The sequence below is a fragment of the Asterias amurensis genome, chromosome 14, assembly GCF_032118995.1.
Source record: "Asterias amurensis chromosome 14, ASM3211899v1".
Lineage (NCBI taxonomy): Eukaryota > Metazoa > Echinodermata > Asteroidea > Forcipulatida > Asteriidae > Asterias > Asterias amurensis.
This window is the reverse complement of record NC_092661.1, coordinates 2,578,815-2,594,231: the sequence shown is the minus strand read 5'-3', so window position 1 is coordinate 2,594,231 and position 15,417 is coordinate 2,578,815. Positions and strand designations below refer to the sequence as shown.

At 40.2% G+C, this 15,417-nt stretch overlaps 2 protein-coding genes across 2 annotated transcripts; one reads left to right on the top strand and one right to left on the bottom strand.

Moving 5' to 3' along the window:
• The first annotated feature begins 13 nt into the window (after nucleotides 1-13).
• Nucleotides 14-3,958, top strand: LOC139946858 (tubulin alpha-1A chain). The gene is made up of 3 exons (XM_071944600.1): nucleotides 14-174; nucleotides 1,707-1,929; nucleotides 2,300-3,958. Exons 1-3 carry the CDS (start codon nucleotides 172-174, stop codon nucleotides 3,427-3,429), a joined length of 1,356 nt encoding a protein of 451 aa, XP_071800701.1. The 5' UTR covers nucleotides 14-171; the 3' UTR covers nucleotides 3,430-3,958.
• Nucleotides 3,959-7,366: 3,408 nt separating this feature from the next.
• On the bottom strand, nucleotides 7,367-10,408 carry LOC139946969 (tubulin alpha-1A chain). Its single transcript, XM_071944764.1, has 3 exons — nucleotides 10,250-10,408; nucleotides 8,976-9,198; nucleotides 7,367-8,842 (listed from the first exon to the last, which is right to left on the bottom strand). The coding sequence occupies exons 1-3, from the start codon at nucleotides 10,250-10,252 to the stop codon at nucleotides 7,713-7,715; spliced, it is 1,356 nt and encodes a 451-aa protein (XP_071800865.1). The 5' UTR covers nucleotides 10,253-10,408; the 3' UTR covers nucleotides 7,367-7,712.
• Between the last annotated feature and the right edge of the window lie 5,009 nt (nucleotides 10,409-15,417).

Genomic DNA, 15,417 nt, shown 5'->3' with positions numbered 1-15,417 from the left:
CATCAGCTGCTGCAACGGGTTGCCAGGGTGTGCCTGGGTCTATAAAAGCAGCATGTTTGAAACACAACGGCAATATTCTTGCGAAATCCGCCATCACCAGGACTGCTGCAAGAAACTCCAGTGAATTTTGTAAACTCTTCACTTTGAAAGACACCCAAATCAACTGCAAACATGGTGAGTTACTATTTTGTGGTTTATCCACTAACGGGGCTTTAGTCCGGCATTGATGCGTGAAGAATTTTGCAATATTTTGGGGTGTAATGTCCAAGAAATGTGCAGAAAAATATGAAGACAACCAATTTTTTTTTTACCATGTTCTTTTCTTTTTAAGTTTTGGCTTAGGATTTTTTTTGTCTGCACTGCAGATTTTTTTGTGTGAAATTTTGAGTTTTCAAATGTTAAAGATTTTTGGTGGAAATGGTGTACCGAGTTTTGTGACTTTTGGGCCGATTTGTCCAACAATACTTTGCGTTTTAGAACGAAGCGACATGTTGATGTTGAATGTTCCTTTTCTTTTGAGTTTTCTTTCTGAAGGATTTTATTTCGTTCGCAGATTTTGGGTGTGAAAAACTGAAACGTTTAGTTTTAAATTGTTCTACATTTTGGTAGAAATGACTTTTTGAAAAATTGTTTTAATGTTAGTCTTGATTCAATGGCTCAGTGGTTTCTGTCCCTGCCTTTTTTAAGTTTTGCTTCTCGAACCCGGTGGATTTTTTTTTTCTGTGCATCAAAATGTCCGCTGTCGTAGTACTTTGCAATGGGCATTTTAGGCGGGAAAATTTCCGTATCCAGCCGCCCCTTTTAAAGGTTGCAGGACGCGGACACTTGTTAATTTCTTTTCTTATTTTATTTAAAATTGATCAGTTCAACAAGGAAGTCCTTCTCCTGACCTTGTCATAAAAAAAGCGGGAATTTTTTTTTTTTGAGGATGGCAATTTTGATGTGCAGATAAAAATGCAACCCGGAAATGGCATGGGGCCTTGCAATGCCATGTGCATTGGATTGATTGTTCAGCCCCCACTCCTGACTTAGTTTACCCTAAACAAAAAATATAGATAGAGTGCTTGTTGAATAGAAGTTTTCTTGCCGCAGCGGCATGTTCCATGTCTTTGAAAACTGAAATTTCTTCATCTGTATAATTATATGATGTCTTATTTAATCAAATTAATTGTCAAAGTTTTAAACGATGGATGCATTGTGACCTGTGTGTTGCTGTAATGTTTTCATTGATTTTAAATTCTTCAAAGTTCAATTTAATTGGATGATTTTAATGTTTCATTGATGATTTTACTGATTTGTAAATCAGTAACTTTATTAAAAAAAATACAGACACCTGGCAGATAGGCCTAGATTTTAAATGTTTGTATATTTTTTGTAACATATCATTGATTTTTTATTGTTACTTAATATCGAGCATGGAGGAAGGTGTAAAGTGAAAAAATAGGTATTACTCAGTAATAAAGGCCTTGCTGTATAATGAAATAACCCGTTTTATATTTAAAAAAAATTACAAATTCAAAATATTATAGTAATGGCCTGAATGCAGTCGATTTCACAAAACACTAGGCGACTGCATTGTCCAAGTTTCATTCTTCTTGATTCTTTTTCACTTGCAAAAAAAACCCCACTTAAACAAGAGAATTTTATAAATTTTAACTATAAAATATCAAAAATTAACAAACTTTATTATTGTTTTTCCCTTCCAGCGTGAATGTATCTCTATCCATGTCGGCCAGGCCGGAGTCCAGATGGGCAATGCCTGCTGGGAGTTGTACTGCCTGGAGCACGGCATCCAGCCTGATGGTCAGATGCCCAGTGACAAGACCATCGGAGGTGGAGACGACTCCTTCAACACCTTCTTCAGTGAGACCGGTGCCGGCAAGCACGTCCCCCGTGCCGTCTTTGTTGATCTTGAGCCCACTGTCATAGGTAAGTTGAATGGAAAAGGAACATTATTTTTTTCTAAATTACGCCTCAATAACCATGGATTATAGTATGTTCAATAATTTGGCACTTTGGTACAAGTTTTCAACATCCGTAATTTTGTTTAAATATTTTTGTATTTTATTTTTCAAGGAATATGTCTACACAAAGTAATTTTTCGTTGTGTTTTTAAATTGCTGGAATAATATGTATTGAATAAAGGTTTATAAGTTGCAATTGTTTAGTTCTTATAGATATCTACATTAAATTAGTGACTAGACTAGATGGTTTGCAGAGAATACTCTTAAGTGTAAAATTAAATGTAAGCTTGAAGATGTTGTATATTTATGAGCTTCTTCTTTTTTTCTCTTCATAGATGAGGTCCGTACCGGAACCTACCGCCAGCTCTTCCACCCTGAGCAGCTGATCACAGGCAAAGAGGATGCCGCCAACAACTATGCCAGAGGTCACTACACCGTCGGAAAAGAGCTCATCGATCTAGTGCTCGACAGAGTCCGCAAGTTGGCTGATCAGTGCACCGGTCTTCAGGGTTTCCTCATCTTCCACAGCTTCGGTGGTGGTACCGGCTCTGGCTTCACATCCCTGTTGATGGAGCGTCTCTCCGTCGACTACGGCAAGAAGTCCAAGCTTGAGTTTGCTGTCTACCCTGCCCCACAGATCTCCACAGCTGTTGTAGAGCCATACAACTCCATCCTCACCACTCACACCACCCTTGAGCACTCTGACTGTGCCTTCATGGTCGACAACGAGGCCATCTACGACATCTGCCGTCGCAACCTCGACATCGAGAGACCAACCTACACCAATCTTAACCGTCTCATTGGTCAGATTGTGTCCTCCATCACTGCTTCACTTCGCTTTGATGGTGCCCTCAACGTCGACTTGACAGAGTTCCAGACCAACTTGGTGCCTTACCCACGTATTCACTTCCCCCTTGCCACCTACGCCCCAGTCATCTCCGCTGAGAAGGCCTACCACGAGCAGCTGACCGTTGCAGAGATCACCAATGCCTGCTTCGAGCCCGCCAACCAGATGGTGAAGTGCGATCCCCGTCACGGCAAGTACATGGCTTGCTGCCTCCTGTACCGTGGTGATGTCGTCCCCAAGGATGTCAACGCTGCCATCGCAACCATCAAGACCAAGCGTACCATCCAGTTCGTCGACTGGTGTCCAACTGGCTTCAAGGTGGGCATCAACTACCAGCCACCTACCGTGGTTCCTGGTGGTGATCTTGCCAAGGTACAGCGTGCCGTCTGCATGCTGAGCAACACCACAGCCATCGCTGAGGCCTGGGCTCGTCTGGATCACAAGTTTGATCTGATGTACGCCAAGCGTGCCTTCGTCCACTGGTACGTAGGAGAGGGTATGGAGGAGGGCGAGTTCTCTGAGGCTCGTGAGGATCTGGCTGCCCTGGAGAAGGACTACGAAGAGGTCGGAATCGACTCCGTCGACGGTGAGGGAGAGGAGGAAGGAGAGGAATATTAAACACATTCCAAACAGAACTTTACAAACTTCAAACCCAAATAAACTGAACATTACTTGCATTTGAAAAACAATCGTAAAAACGCTTGAAATAAACCACCGCCTGTTTTTACCTGGTTTTTTAACCCAAAGACACAAACTCATGTGATTTTTCATACATTCAAGAGAGATTATGAAATGGACCCTTCCCATGAAATATGCTAATTACATTCACTGTTGGTTGGCAAACACCATAGAGTTGTGCACTAAGCAGACGCGCAATCGCATCTGCGTCACGCACCAATTAGCCGTGTACAAAACAGCGCGATGTTCCCTCATTTTGCCAACCAAAACGTTAGTGCGCACACGATTTGTGCAATTTACATATTTCATGGGAAGGGTCTATTGTTCTAATTTTGTACGAAGCCTAAGATAAATCTTGCTTTATAAAAGAAACTGTTATAATTACTACTTGAAGAAGTACAACTTCTTTTTATCATGAAGAAATGAATAATAAAAAGGCAAATCACAGACTATTGTAAAACAACATAAATTTCTACTTGTGTATTCTTATTTTAGGGTCAGTCGCCCAATTTCGATTTGTTTAATTTTTGTGGCAATTGGAAATCCTTTTTCATTATGTCATTTGGAAATTCGTCTAGGTGTCCTGAATTTTTGTTTGGAATGATTTCTACTTCAGTCTTGAGAGGGGTGTTGGCTGTTTGCCTCTTGTGGAATTAGGAGATTTAGGGAAGTTTTTTGGGTGAAAATTCAAAGGACTTTGGGGTTGGGCACTTTGAGCTATTAACACTTGTTTGTAATGAAAGAATATGGTTGGAATTTATTTTTTTCACTGGATGTTATGATTCTCACGAATATTCCTCAAAATTTTCTGTCGGTTAGTGGAGCCAACCATAATATATACATGTACGTGTATATTGTACACGTAACACTTCATGTGATGTCAAAAACTGTTATAGCTCAAAGCGTCCCAAGGCAATGTATCCATTTGAACAGTAAATCATAGATACTAATAGGCATTGGGATTTTAAATTATTGTATTTAGTGACAAGAACATCTCGCTAGACCATCCCCCCCCCCCTCCCCGAGCACTGGCAGTGGCAATAATATGGACCAAAATAGCTTTATATGCCTTATCTTTTGTTTTTGTTGGGGATGGGGGGGTGGTTTTGTGAGCAAGAAATAAGTTTTAAGAAAAGGGACACAGACACTACTTTAACTAGAAAGTGAAAAATCGCATCAAATCAAATGAAATGTGACATGTGGTTGTTGACTTTCAACTTGAGCCCCTTAAAACAAAACTAAAAATAGTTAATAAATGGCTTGAAGCTCCGACACTAGCAGAGTCTTTCTCGAAGGCTGAATCGAGAAAGACTCCAAAACGTCAAAACATGTATACCTACCAGGCATGTACATTTTTTTTTGCTCAACCCGATAATATAAAAGGTATGGTGGGAATTCGGAACGAGTTGACTGTGCTCCCGCTTTATTCGCGGCGGTGGCCAGACCCATTGTTGGGCCATGATGAATTGTACACAATGTGAGTCAGCATTCAGTCAGTAACGGCATAACACTTTAAAGGGGATTTCGCATCCACGTTAATAAAACACAATTTAACCTGTATACAGAAAGCTCATGTGAAATGGGCTTTAGCGTTTTTATCTAGACAAGAAGAGAAATGTATGGTGTTACATTTTTAATTAATCTTTAATAATGAAGGCTGACTATCCATGCATATTTGATAATAAGTTGATCCATGGACCCTACATGGATGAGTTGTATTTTCGTTTATCCATGGTTGGTCCATCATTATCCAATGTTGGGGCTCATGATCTTTTATATAGAACCGTAGCACACTTACAATGATTATGGGAAAGGCTGGACGAGTTGGCTACAATTAAAATGTACAACACTATACACAATGTACATGTTATCTTCTCTGTAAAAAAGACTCAACACCAACTGACTTACCTCCTGCACAATATTATCCAACCTTTTTGCGTTTGTGTTACTCATTTGTGTGAAAATCACACTGTCTTCTTCGAAACGGGAGTACTTTTTTTTGCCACAAGAAAGTTCCTTTAAGCAAACGGAACAGTTGTGACATATCGTCATTGCAACTACGTGTTAAGTTTTACACTGTCTTAATTTTTGTACCGTGCTTATTTTGTTGCAAAAAGAAAGTCCCTTTAAGCAAATGAAATAGTTGTGGCATGTCGTCATTGCAACTAGAGATAGCCTAGAGCGCTTGAAAAAACAGGCCATTGGTGGGGTGATAATCATGTACATTTCTATTGTACACGTGTATATGTACTGTACATCAATGCATTTGTACTTACAAGAACTAACACCCCAAATTCAAATAAATACGCACCCCCTGCATGCCCTAGCTGTGGAGACATATTTTTTTCTTTTCATTGTCCCCTACTCAAGATTTTTCCATAGACTTTTTACACACAAATCTTGAGGGGCATTTCCCTATGGAGTCATATTACTTTTGTTACCGTTTTATGGTCCTTGGTCTCCACATGGAGGTAGAAATCTCTATGGCCTCCACACGGTCTCCAGAAAGGCACACCATGTGTGTCTCCACCCCCCTCTTGCATTCCTAGTGTGTGACGTGACCTACCTAGCTGACGTTTTTATTTGTGCAGTGCCTCAAAATCACTATTCCAACTGTTTGCCAATACAAGTACTGAGTGCACGATCTTGGAAACTTAAATGCAATTTTTAGCGGTACAGAAGATTATTTTAAGTTTAGTTTGTTGGTTTGAAAGTGTCTCAAACAATTATTAGATTTCCACTGCAATTCCCCCCCTCGATCCCTAGATGACACTTAACTTTGATTTGTGTGATCATGGAGGAGTTCTACCTTCATGGTGTGATGATGGGGGACGGACAGGTTGGGATTTGCACGGGAGGGGCTTTAGTTTTGTCATAGAGTAACTTACTGTATGGTTTTATAGACCTCAGTATATTTGTTTCGATGTAGAATTGTCCATTTTCTTTTCTGATCCCATTTCGGCCAAAATTTATACTTTATCTTTCCTCCCCATTCGCTGTACATGTACATTCATACCACAGTGTAAGAAGTTTCAGCTTAAAAAACTGTTAATCTAGTATTTGAAGGTCATCGCACCCCTCGTTCGCACAACCCTCTTCGGACCGCAAGTGCGCCCTCACCGATGGATGTCCAAACTCAAAGAGGGCGCCGCCCGGTTGGGGGGGGGGGGGCACTGAACCCGAAGTTTTATTGGGTTCTTGGACCTTATCTCCTTTAATATTTTGCTTAATATAAAATCCCGCCATCTTAAGAGATTACAGTATTCAGCCATTTTGTGTTCATCTTGTGTCTCGGAATTAAACCAGAAAGTATACTGGTCTTAAGTTGGGGGGGGGGGGAGACGTTGTTGTCGCCTTGAAAAAAAACGATTTGTTATCACCTAATTTGCCGTTTTAATGGTCTTTGATTTCTTAACAGCGTTTGATATGAAATTAACAATGGTCGGAAAGAAGTTTTCAAAATATAATAATATTCACACATATCCACATATGTGGTCTTCCCCGCATTAGCCAAAACAGCCCGCCATGTTGTTTACTTCACAAAATGCCGGAGTGTTAGGTTAGTTCCCCAAGTAAAATGGAAACAGCACAATTTTGAGGGATATTTGTGTGAATAATTACAGGAGTTTCATTTTGAAAACATCTTTCCAACAATATTAATTCCCATAATTTGTTTAAAGCCCCGCAACCTTCATATTTTAACCCTAGAAAACTCTCCTAAATAATATCTTAATTCCACAGGCAGCAAACGGCCCACAACCCTCCGATTCCCTGCAGTAGAAATAATATCATTCACAAAAAAATTATAATTTTGGGCGCTGACCCTTTTGAAACTACATGAATCTCAAGTCCTGAATACAAGAATACACAATAGAAATTGACTTTTCGTAAAATATTGCCTGTTGCCTCTTTATTTTTCACTTCTTCATGATAACAAAGTTTTCTTTCTTCGAGTAGTAAAAATAAAACAGTTTTCTTCAACGCAAGATTTCATGCTTACATGTAAAATGAAAGTTTTATAATCTCTCTCGAGGGGTGAGAAAACACACTTGTGTTTTGGGGATTTTTGCATTTGGGTTAAAAAAATAACTGTTTTTAAAACAGGAGGGATGGTCAGTGTATTGTATGGTTTGTTTCAAGCATTTTTACATGATTGTTTTTCAAATGCGAGTAATGTTCAGTTTATTTGGATTTGAAGTTTGCCAAGTTCTGTTGGAATGTGTTTAATATTCCTCTCCTTCCTCCTCTCCCTCACCGTCGACGGAGTCGATTCCGACCTCTTCGTAGTCCTTCTCCAGGGCAGCCAGATCCTCACGAGCCTCAGAGAACTCACCCTCCTCCATACCTTCTCCTACGTACCAGTGGACGAAGGCACGCTTGGCGTACATCAGATCAAACTTGTGATCAAGACGAGCCCAGGCCTCAGCGATGGCTGTGGTGTTGCTCAACATGCAGACGGCACGCTGCACCTTGGCGAGATCACCACCGGGAACCACGGTAGGTGGCTGGTAGTTGATGCCCACCTTGAAGCCAGTTGGACACCAGTCGACGAACTGGATGGTACGCTTGGTCTTGATGGTTGCGATGGCAGCGTTGACATCCTTGGGGACGACATCACCACGGTACAGGAGGCAGCAAGCCATGTACTTGCCGTGACGGGGATCGCACTTCACCATCTGGTTCGCGGGCTCGAAGCAGGCATTGGTGATCTCTGCAACGGTCAGCTGCTCATGGTAGGCCTTCTCAGCAGAGATGACTGGGGCGTAGGTAGCAAGGGGGAAGTGAATACGTGGGTAAGGCACCAAGTTGGTCTGGAACTCTGTCAAGTCGACGTTGAGGGCACCATCAAAGCGAAGAGAGGCAGTGATGGAGGACACAATCTGACCAATGAGACGGTTAAGGTTGGTGTAGGTTGGTCTCTCGATGTCGAGGTTGCGACGGCAGATATCGTAGATGGCCTCGTTGTCGACCATGAAGGCACAGTCGGAGTGCTCAAGGGTGGTGTGAGTGGTGAGGATAGAGTTGTAAGGCTCTACTACAGCTGTGGAGATCTGTGGGGCAGGGTAGATGGCAAACTCAAGCTTGGACTTCTTGCCGTAGTCAACGGAGAGACGCTCCATCAACAGGGATGTGAAGCCAGAGCCGGTTCCACCACCGAAGCTGTGGAAGATGAGGAAACCCTGAAGACCAGTGCACTGGTCAGCCAACTTGCGGACTCTGTCGAGCACAAGATCGATGAGCTCCTTTCCGACAGTGTAGTGACCTCTGGCGTAGTTGTTGGCGGCATCCTCTTTGCCTGTGATCAGCTGCTCAGGGTGGAAGAGCTGGCGGTAGGTTCCGGTACGGACCTCATCTGTTAAAGAAAACAAGGAGGATTTGCGGTTAACCAAATGTCGTTATAAGTTGAAATGCAAATTACCAACAGTTTGTGTTTTTGCTTTATTAAACTTCAAATTCCCTTTCCAAAATGTGACAATAATGCTTACCAACAACAGTTGGCTCCAGATCCACGAAGACGGCACGGGGGACGTGCTTGCCGGCACCAGTCTCACTGAAGAAGGTGTTGAAGGAGTCGTCTCCACCTCCGATGGTCTTGTCACTGGGCATCTGACCATCAGGCTGGATGCCGTGCTCCAGGCAGTACAACTCCCAGCAGGCATTGCCCATCTGGACTCCGGCCTGGCCGACATGGATAGAGATACATTCACGCTGGAAGGAAAAAAGAGAGCACAATCTAAATTAAAAAGTTAAGTTCAGACAATTAAATTATAAAATGGTAAACCTTTTGTTTCTCAAGCATACATTTGCTTTTCATGAGACATGACCATGTTGGTTTTCCCCCATATAAAATTGTTTCCAATAATACCCGCTTTGTAACACCCCTCTCACAGAATGGTTTAGTCTGACTCGGCCACGGCTCGGCAGTTCGTCGATAATGGCTAGTAGGCTAGCTGCATATGAGAAGTCAAATAAAGTGCGTTGCGGCAGAAAAACAACAGTGAGTACCGAGCAGGCGGAAAATTTCATTTTTTGACAATGTATTTTAATTTCACTCAACAAAAAGGAAATGCAAGCATTTTGAATGTATATTGAGTATGTGCATGGAGGAAGGAATACTCCTTCCTCCATGACCATGGTAGTGTAGTACAAAAGAAACTTCAGTTATTGCTGGCTAACGGTCGTAAAACTTTCACATATCAACGCCGATTTGAAAAACATACAGCTTAGCGTTAGGAGGCCCAAAATATCACTCTAAGTTTCTAGAAGTACCCATGCACGAGTTTAACTGTTCCTTGCTCCATGTATGATTTGAGTAGTTACTAACGAAGGCCCTTTCTAGTACCAGTTATGTTGTTAAAAAAAACCAGGAATGGCCGCATGTATTTTTGTCAAATTAAAATACAAGAAACAATTTTTTTTATCAGAATGCAATCAATTAAAGATGAAAAAAAAAAAAATTAAAGTGCCTTCTTCTTTCTTTTTTTTTTATATTTTATTTTCTATTGGTATGATTGGCGGTTATGATTCAAACTCATTTTGGATTCGCCCCTACTAGAGATTGCGAAATAACGTACGGTGGTTACGACACCATCCACGGTAAGGCCGCCGGCCGCACCCGCCATGCATCATACGGCCGGTAGTTCAGTGGAAGAGATGCCAAAAATTCACAAGAACACGACAGTTTTTATCGTAAAATTACACATTTTCCTAAAAATACAACCCCACCAAATTCACCCAAGTAACTCAAAGATGTACTTACCATGTTTGTAAGTTGGTTTTAGTTGAATATAAAAAAGAAGAAGAGGTAAACCGTGTAATTTGGTTTTGAATTCTAACTTTGTCCTTTGCAATGCAGGAATACAGTAGAATAACTGTGTTTTTAGCGGCAGTTAGCTTTTATACTGACCGTTGTCTGGTCGCCTAGCGATTGGTCGGTTGGTAAGTGTAGGTTGTCTGCGCGACATAACACACACCATTATACAACGGGTGGAACTACCAGGGGGAACCCACCCCTAGGTCATCCCGGCATCTGTTGGGACCATCCGTTTGTGAGTTTTGAATGTTGTATTATGGGATTGTAAAACAAATAATAATTTAAAAATCACGTACGAATTGTTGCGTCTGTTGTCATTTGAAGGAAATGGAAAAAGCTTCTTGTTTAGGGACCCGTATTAAAAAAAAAAAAAAAAAAAAATATTTGAAATGTTTCATACAATTTTTAGTCACATAATTATTGTGGTTTTGATTGAGGTTCTCCATTATTGAACAATGTCTATTATGATAAAAAGGAGGTGGGTAGTCTCTGTAAATTAATCATGGATGAAAGAAACACAAAGAACATCATTATGAAACCATATGGATATATTAAGCGTTGGTTCGATTTATAAAGCTAATAACTGTCTGCTATAATATTGCAAGTCAAAGGGGTCCGTATTTCAATGCACAATGTGTGGAACCAACCATGCAAGCAACCGCAGACTGGCACTGGCTCAGTGCGTGATATTACTTAGCCTACATGTAGGCCTACGAAGTTAAAGCGGATTGCAAAACTGACGCAGCAATCATCAAGAGCATTCTTTCTAATAGTTTGTGTTAACATATTTTTGGCAACAAAACTAACAAATTATTCGAAAATATATATTTACTTTCCTTTATAGTTCGGAAGACCAAAGGAAACTTCACAAGTTAAATAAAGAAAGTTAAAAAGAGGGTATACAAATTCGGAATTAGTTGATTCTAAGCTAATTTGATTCGGCCCAATGATTTATAAATTACTCCAAATGTAATATGTTATTATTTCATTTTATATACTAAAATGTTTCCAACTTCTTGGCACTATATGTTTTCGACAATGGTGTTTGCTGCAAATTTAAACACTATAAATTTCTATGAAGGCCACCATAAACTTACATTTTTTGGCATCAGTTAATTTGAACTTTCAAATCAAATAAATTTATTCCTCCATGATCAGACAATCTCCACAAAAGCAGTAAAAAATACGAGCATGCCGACATGGACATAAAATGAATCTAACACTGTCAAGAAGCTAGGAAAGCCGATATTTATGAGTTATGTCTGTTTCTGCATGTTTTTCTTTTTAATAATTTTTTTTATTAAAAAGATAAATGTCTGTATCTTTATATAATGTATGTAAAGTAATATGTGAGTCATTAACTCCAACGTGTCAAGCTAGGTTGGCTGCAGATCACCCGTGATTATTTAATGCTTCGAAGACCTTGTCCCCCTGGTTTTGCTGTGACAACTTCGGATGAATAAACATTTTGGGCAGGTGCTTTGAAAACTAAGTGAACGGTTATTGATGTTTCTATGGCCTTTCACGGTGGCGAACAACACGTCATTCGCATACAGTGTACTGTACATGTATAATGTACAATGATGCACATGCACATTATCATACATGTACAGTGCATTAATGTAGTCACTGTTACATGCACCAAATGCTCGTACATTTCATGTACAGTGTACATGTACATGTAATTTTCATTTTAATAGGACCAATGTCTGGTTATAACATTATTCGGGAAAGTCTCCATTATATGGGGAAGTTCTGAGACTTAAGCTTCCACAAGGAATAAGAACAAAACAGTTTTCCAGGTGCAAAATATAATAGTCTTTGCCTATGGTTGCCTCCCATACGGCACAGTGGGAAATCAGTATCGCCGCTATTCCTCGGCGTGTCGAGGAGGATCACGCCAAGAACTTTTCATTTATACAGCTGGACGATTTCAGCATTTCAGTAACACTTTAAACCAATATTGTTTCTTGTTTTCTTTCTTTTAATTCCCCCTTTGGCCATATAATAATTAATGTTGTGGTGGGCTACCAAATCCTTTTAGTAGTCTAAAGTTTCAGCATCGAAGAAAATGAGTCCCCAGTCTCTTTACTTTAGAAGAAGGTGGGCTCGTGTTCATAACAAAAAATGAAGTACTGTTATAGCCGTTGCAGGGAAAATTAAAATCTGGACGACAACCCGTCAGCATGAAGCGCACTCCATGAATAATTAATGGTGTAACCACTATAAATAACGGTGATGTTGCAGAACCCAAAGAGACAGAACAATGGCGGCTCCGGTTGAGTTGCCATGGAGAGTTCGATAACCCCAATTGTGCCTACTTCACTGAATTGAATAGCGGTAACCCAAAACAGCGCCCTCTTGTGGATTTAATAAGTTATCGCGAGTGATATTGTATAGCAGTTCTTCAGAGGGTGCGTGGCTGGTACAGATTAAAATGATCTCAGAGTCAGACTTCTGCAATTAAAGCCACTCGTATCACACGAGAGAAATTTAGCAAGGGTCCCTTGCTAAATTGTAGCATGGTTGTCAAATTTCTCAAAATGTATCCCGTTGAGTGAAACAATTTGTTTCTGCTGTTCAAGTTTCTTTGCAAAATCTTAGTCAACATTGCTACATTTTACAACCATGCTAAAATTAAGCAAGGGACCCTAGTTAAATTGCTGTCGTGAGAATAGCACTCGATCTGCACGATTGCCAGGCTTGGGGTTGGGGGGGGGGGGGTAAGGTGGGGCTACCATCGCGCACAATTAGTAGCTTTTAAAAGTTTGTTACTTTTGCTAATATTTTTTGACATAGTGGTTCATCAGTGGTTCATCTTTGAACTGAGCCCACGGTTGTATAGGGCATTTTTTATTTACTTAATTATTATTATTATTATTATTATTATTTAAACAAAAAAAGAAATTGGGGGGGGGGGAGGGGCTGGTTTGTTATAAATTGCACACAGATAAATGCAACTACCGATGTATAATGCTGCACCTGATTGTCAGTGCAAAGACTGGGCGTTATTGACCACATGTGACGTACACACACGCATCACGGCAATAACCAACGGAACTTTCACAATGGTTTCTGGAAAAAACAATAAAATGGAAGTTTATTTGAAGGTGACGCAATGGGGTGGCACTGCTAATAGTACATGTACTATTATTGAAATACTTTCTAAATCACCAATCTATCTTTTTTAATTGTACAAACAGAGCCAAAATATTCGTGAAATGTCTTTTTTATATACTAAAACACTTTCAACTAATTTTTTGGTGATGAAAAAAATTTGATATTTTTCACAAACCTACCCGTATTATTTTGAATGTGCAGCCCCTTGCTTTACGGGTTTTCCCCGCCAGATATAAATATACGCCCAGTCTGGTACCTGGACTTATATGCATGTTTGTTGCGTGCTACAGAGTTAGTGAAGGTGGTGCCTTAAAGAGAAAGTTCTTTCTTTGGAAATCCCGAAAAGCAAAACGTGCGCTCTCTGCTCCAGCATCGATTATGGAAATTGGAAAATGTTAATTGAGTTGAAGTGATTTGCATGAAGAGGTAGCTGGTTTATTCGCTCGGATTTTACCTGATTTTACCTAGTACAGCAGTAGTACTGGCTCCTTCTTTCGTGTTGGTTTAGAGTGTTGATTATAAACTTAAAGGAACACGTTGCCTTGGATCGGACGAGTTGGTCAAAACAAAAGCGTTTGTAACCGTTTTTTATAAAATGCATATGGTTGGAAAGATGTTTTAAAAGTAGAATACAATGATCCACACAAGTTTGCCTCGAAATTGCGTGGTTTTCCTTCTACTGTGCGAACTAACTAGGTCGGCCATTTATGGGAGTCAAAATTTTGACCCCCATAAATGGCCGACGTGTTAGTCGACAAGGTAAATGGAAAACCACGCAATTTCGAGGCATGTTTGTGTGGATCATTGTATTCTACTTTTACAACATCTTTCTACCCATATGCAATTTATAAAAAACGGTTACAAACGCTTTTCAAAGACCAACTCGACCGATCCAAGGCAACGTGTTCCTTTAAAGTTAAAGTAAAACTACTACTAGCCCACCTTGTTAGGCTGTTAATTGCTCCGCTTTTAACATCGGTCTCATCACTGTCACCTTGTTGAGCTGTTAATGGCTCCTCTTTTAACATCGGTCTCATCACTGTCACCATTACAGCCCACCTTCGATACATGTCTTAAACGCTAAGTTTTCAAAGGTCGCAAAATGCGAGGTAGTTTGATTGCAAATTTCTCCCACTTAAAAAAGTCCAATACTACTCCAACATACCTCATTTTATTCCTTACATTTGTGGAATTACTATGACACATAATTTGTTGAAGTATTACAACCTATTCAAAGATCAGTTGAATTTTTCAAATGAGAAATACCTGAAGATAATGTTCGATTCATTTAGAAGAAGGAAGGAAGAGTGGTGGTTAATTTAGAAATAATTGACATTTACCTCGGCCTCAAATCCGATTTCGATGTGAAGTGAGCAATTTGAAATCGCTCACTTCACATCGATACTCGCTTCGTCGTTGGAAATAGTCTGGCGCGCGAAGAACAGACCCAATGATACCGATTTCTGAATAACAGAAGTAACCGAAACACAAGCCGGTTACCAAAGTCGATATTTTCAAGAACACTAAATTTTGAAAACATGACGCTACTCGATAGGCAAAAGTAGCATAAAGATAACAAAACATGGAATCGATTCTAGGCAAAAATCTACCTTTTTTTGTTTTGGAAACTACACAACCATACACAAGTCAATGGGAAACTACACAACCATACACAAGTCAACGGGAAACTACACAACCATACACAAGTCTAAGGGAAACTGCCCAACCATACACAAGTCAATGGGACACTTCACAACCATACACAAGTCAATGGGAAACTACACAATCATACACAAGTCAATGGGAAACAACACAACCATACACAATGCAATGGGAAACTACACAACCATACACAAGTTAATGGGAAACTACACAACCATACACAATTAAATGGGACACTTCACAACCATACACAAGTCAAATGGGAAACTAACACAACCATCCACAAGTCAACGGGAAACTACACAACCATACACAAGTCAATCGGAAACTAC

Excerpts from the sequence above, each read along its gene's own strand:
- LOC139946858 (XM_071944600.1), top strand. Across the intron at positions 1,930-2,299 it reads TCTTGAGCCCACTGTCATAG|ATGAGGTCCGTACCGGAACC; the intron begins GTAAGTTGAATG and ends TTCTCTTCATAG.
- LOC139946969 (XM_071944764.1), bottom strand. Across the intron at positions 8,843-8,975 it reads TCTGGAGCCAACTGTTGTTG|ATGAGGTCCGTACCGGAACC; the intron begins GTAAGCATTATT and ends TTTCTTTAACAG.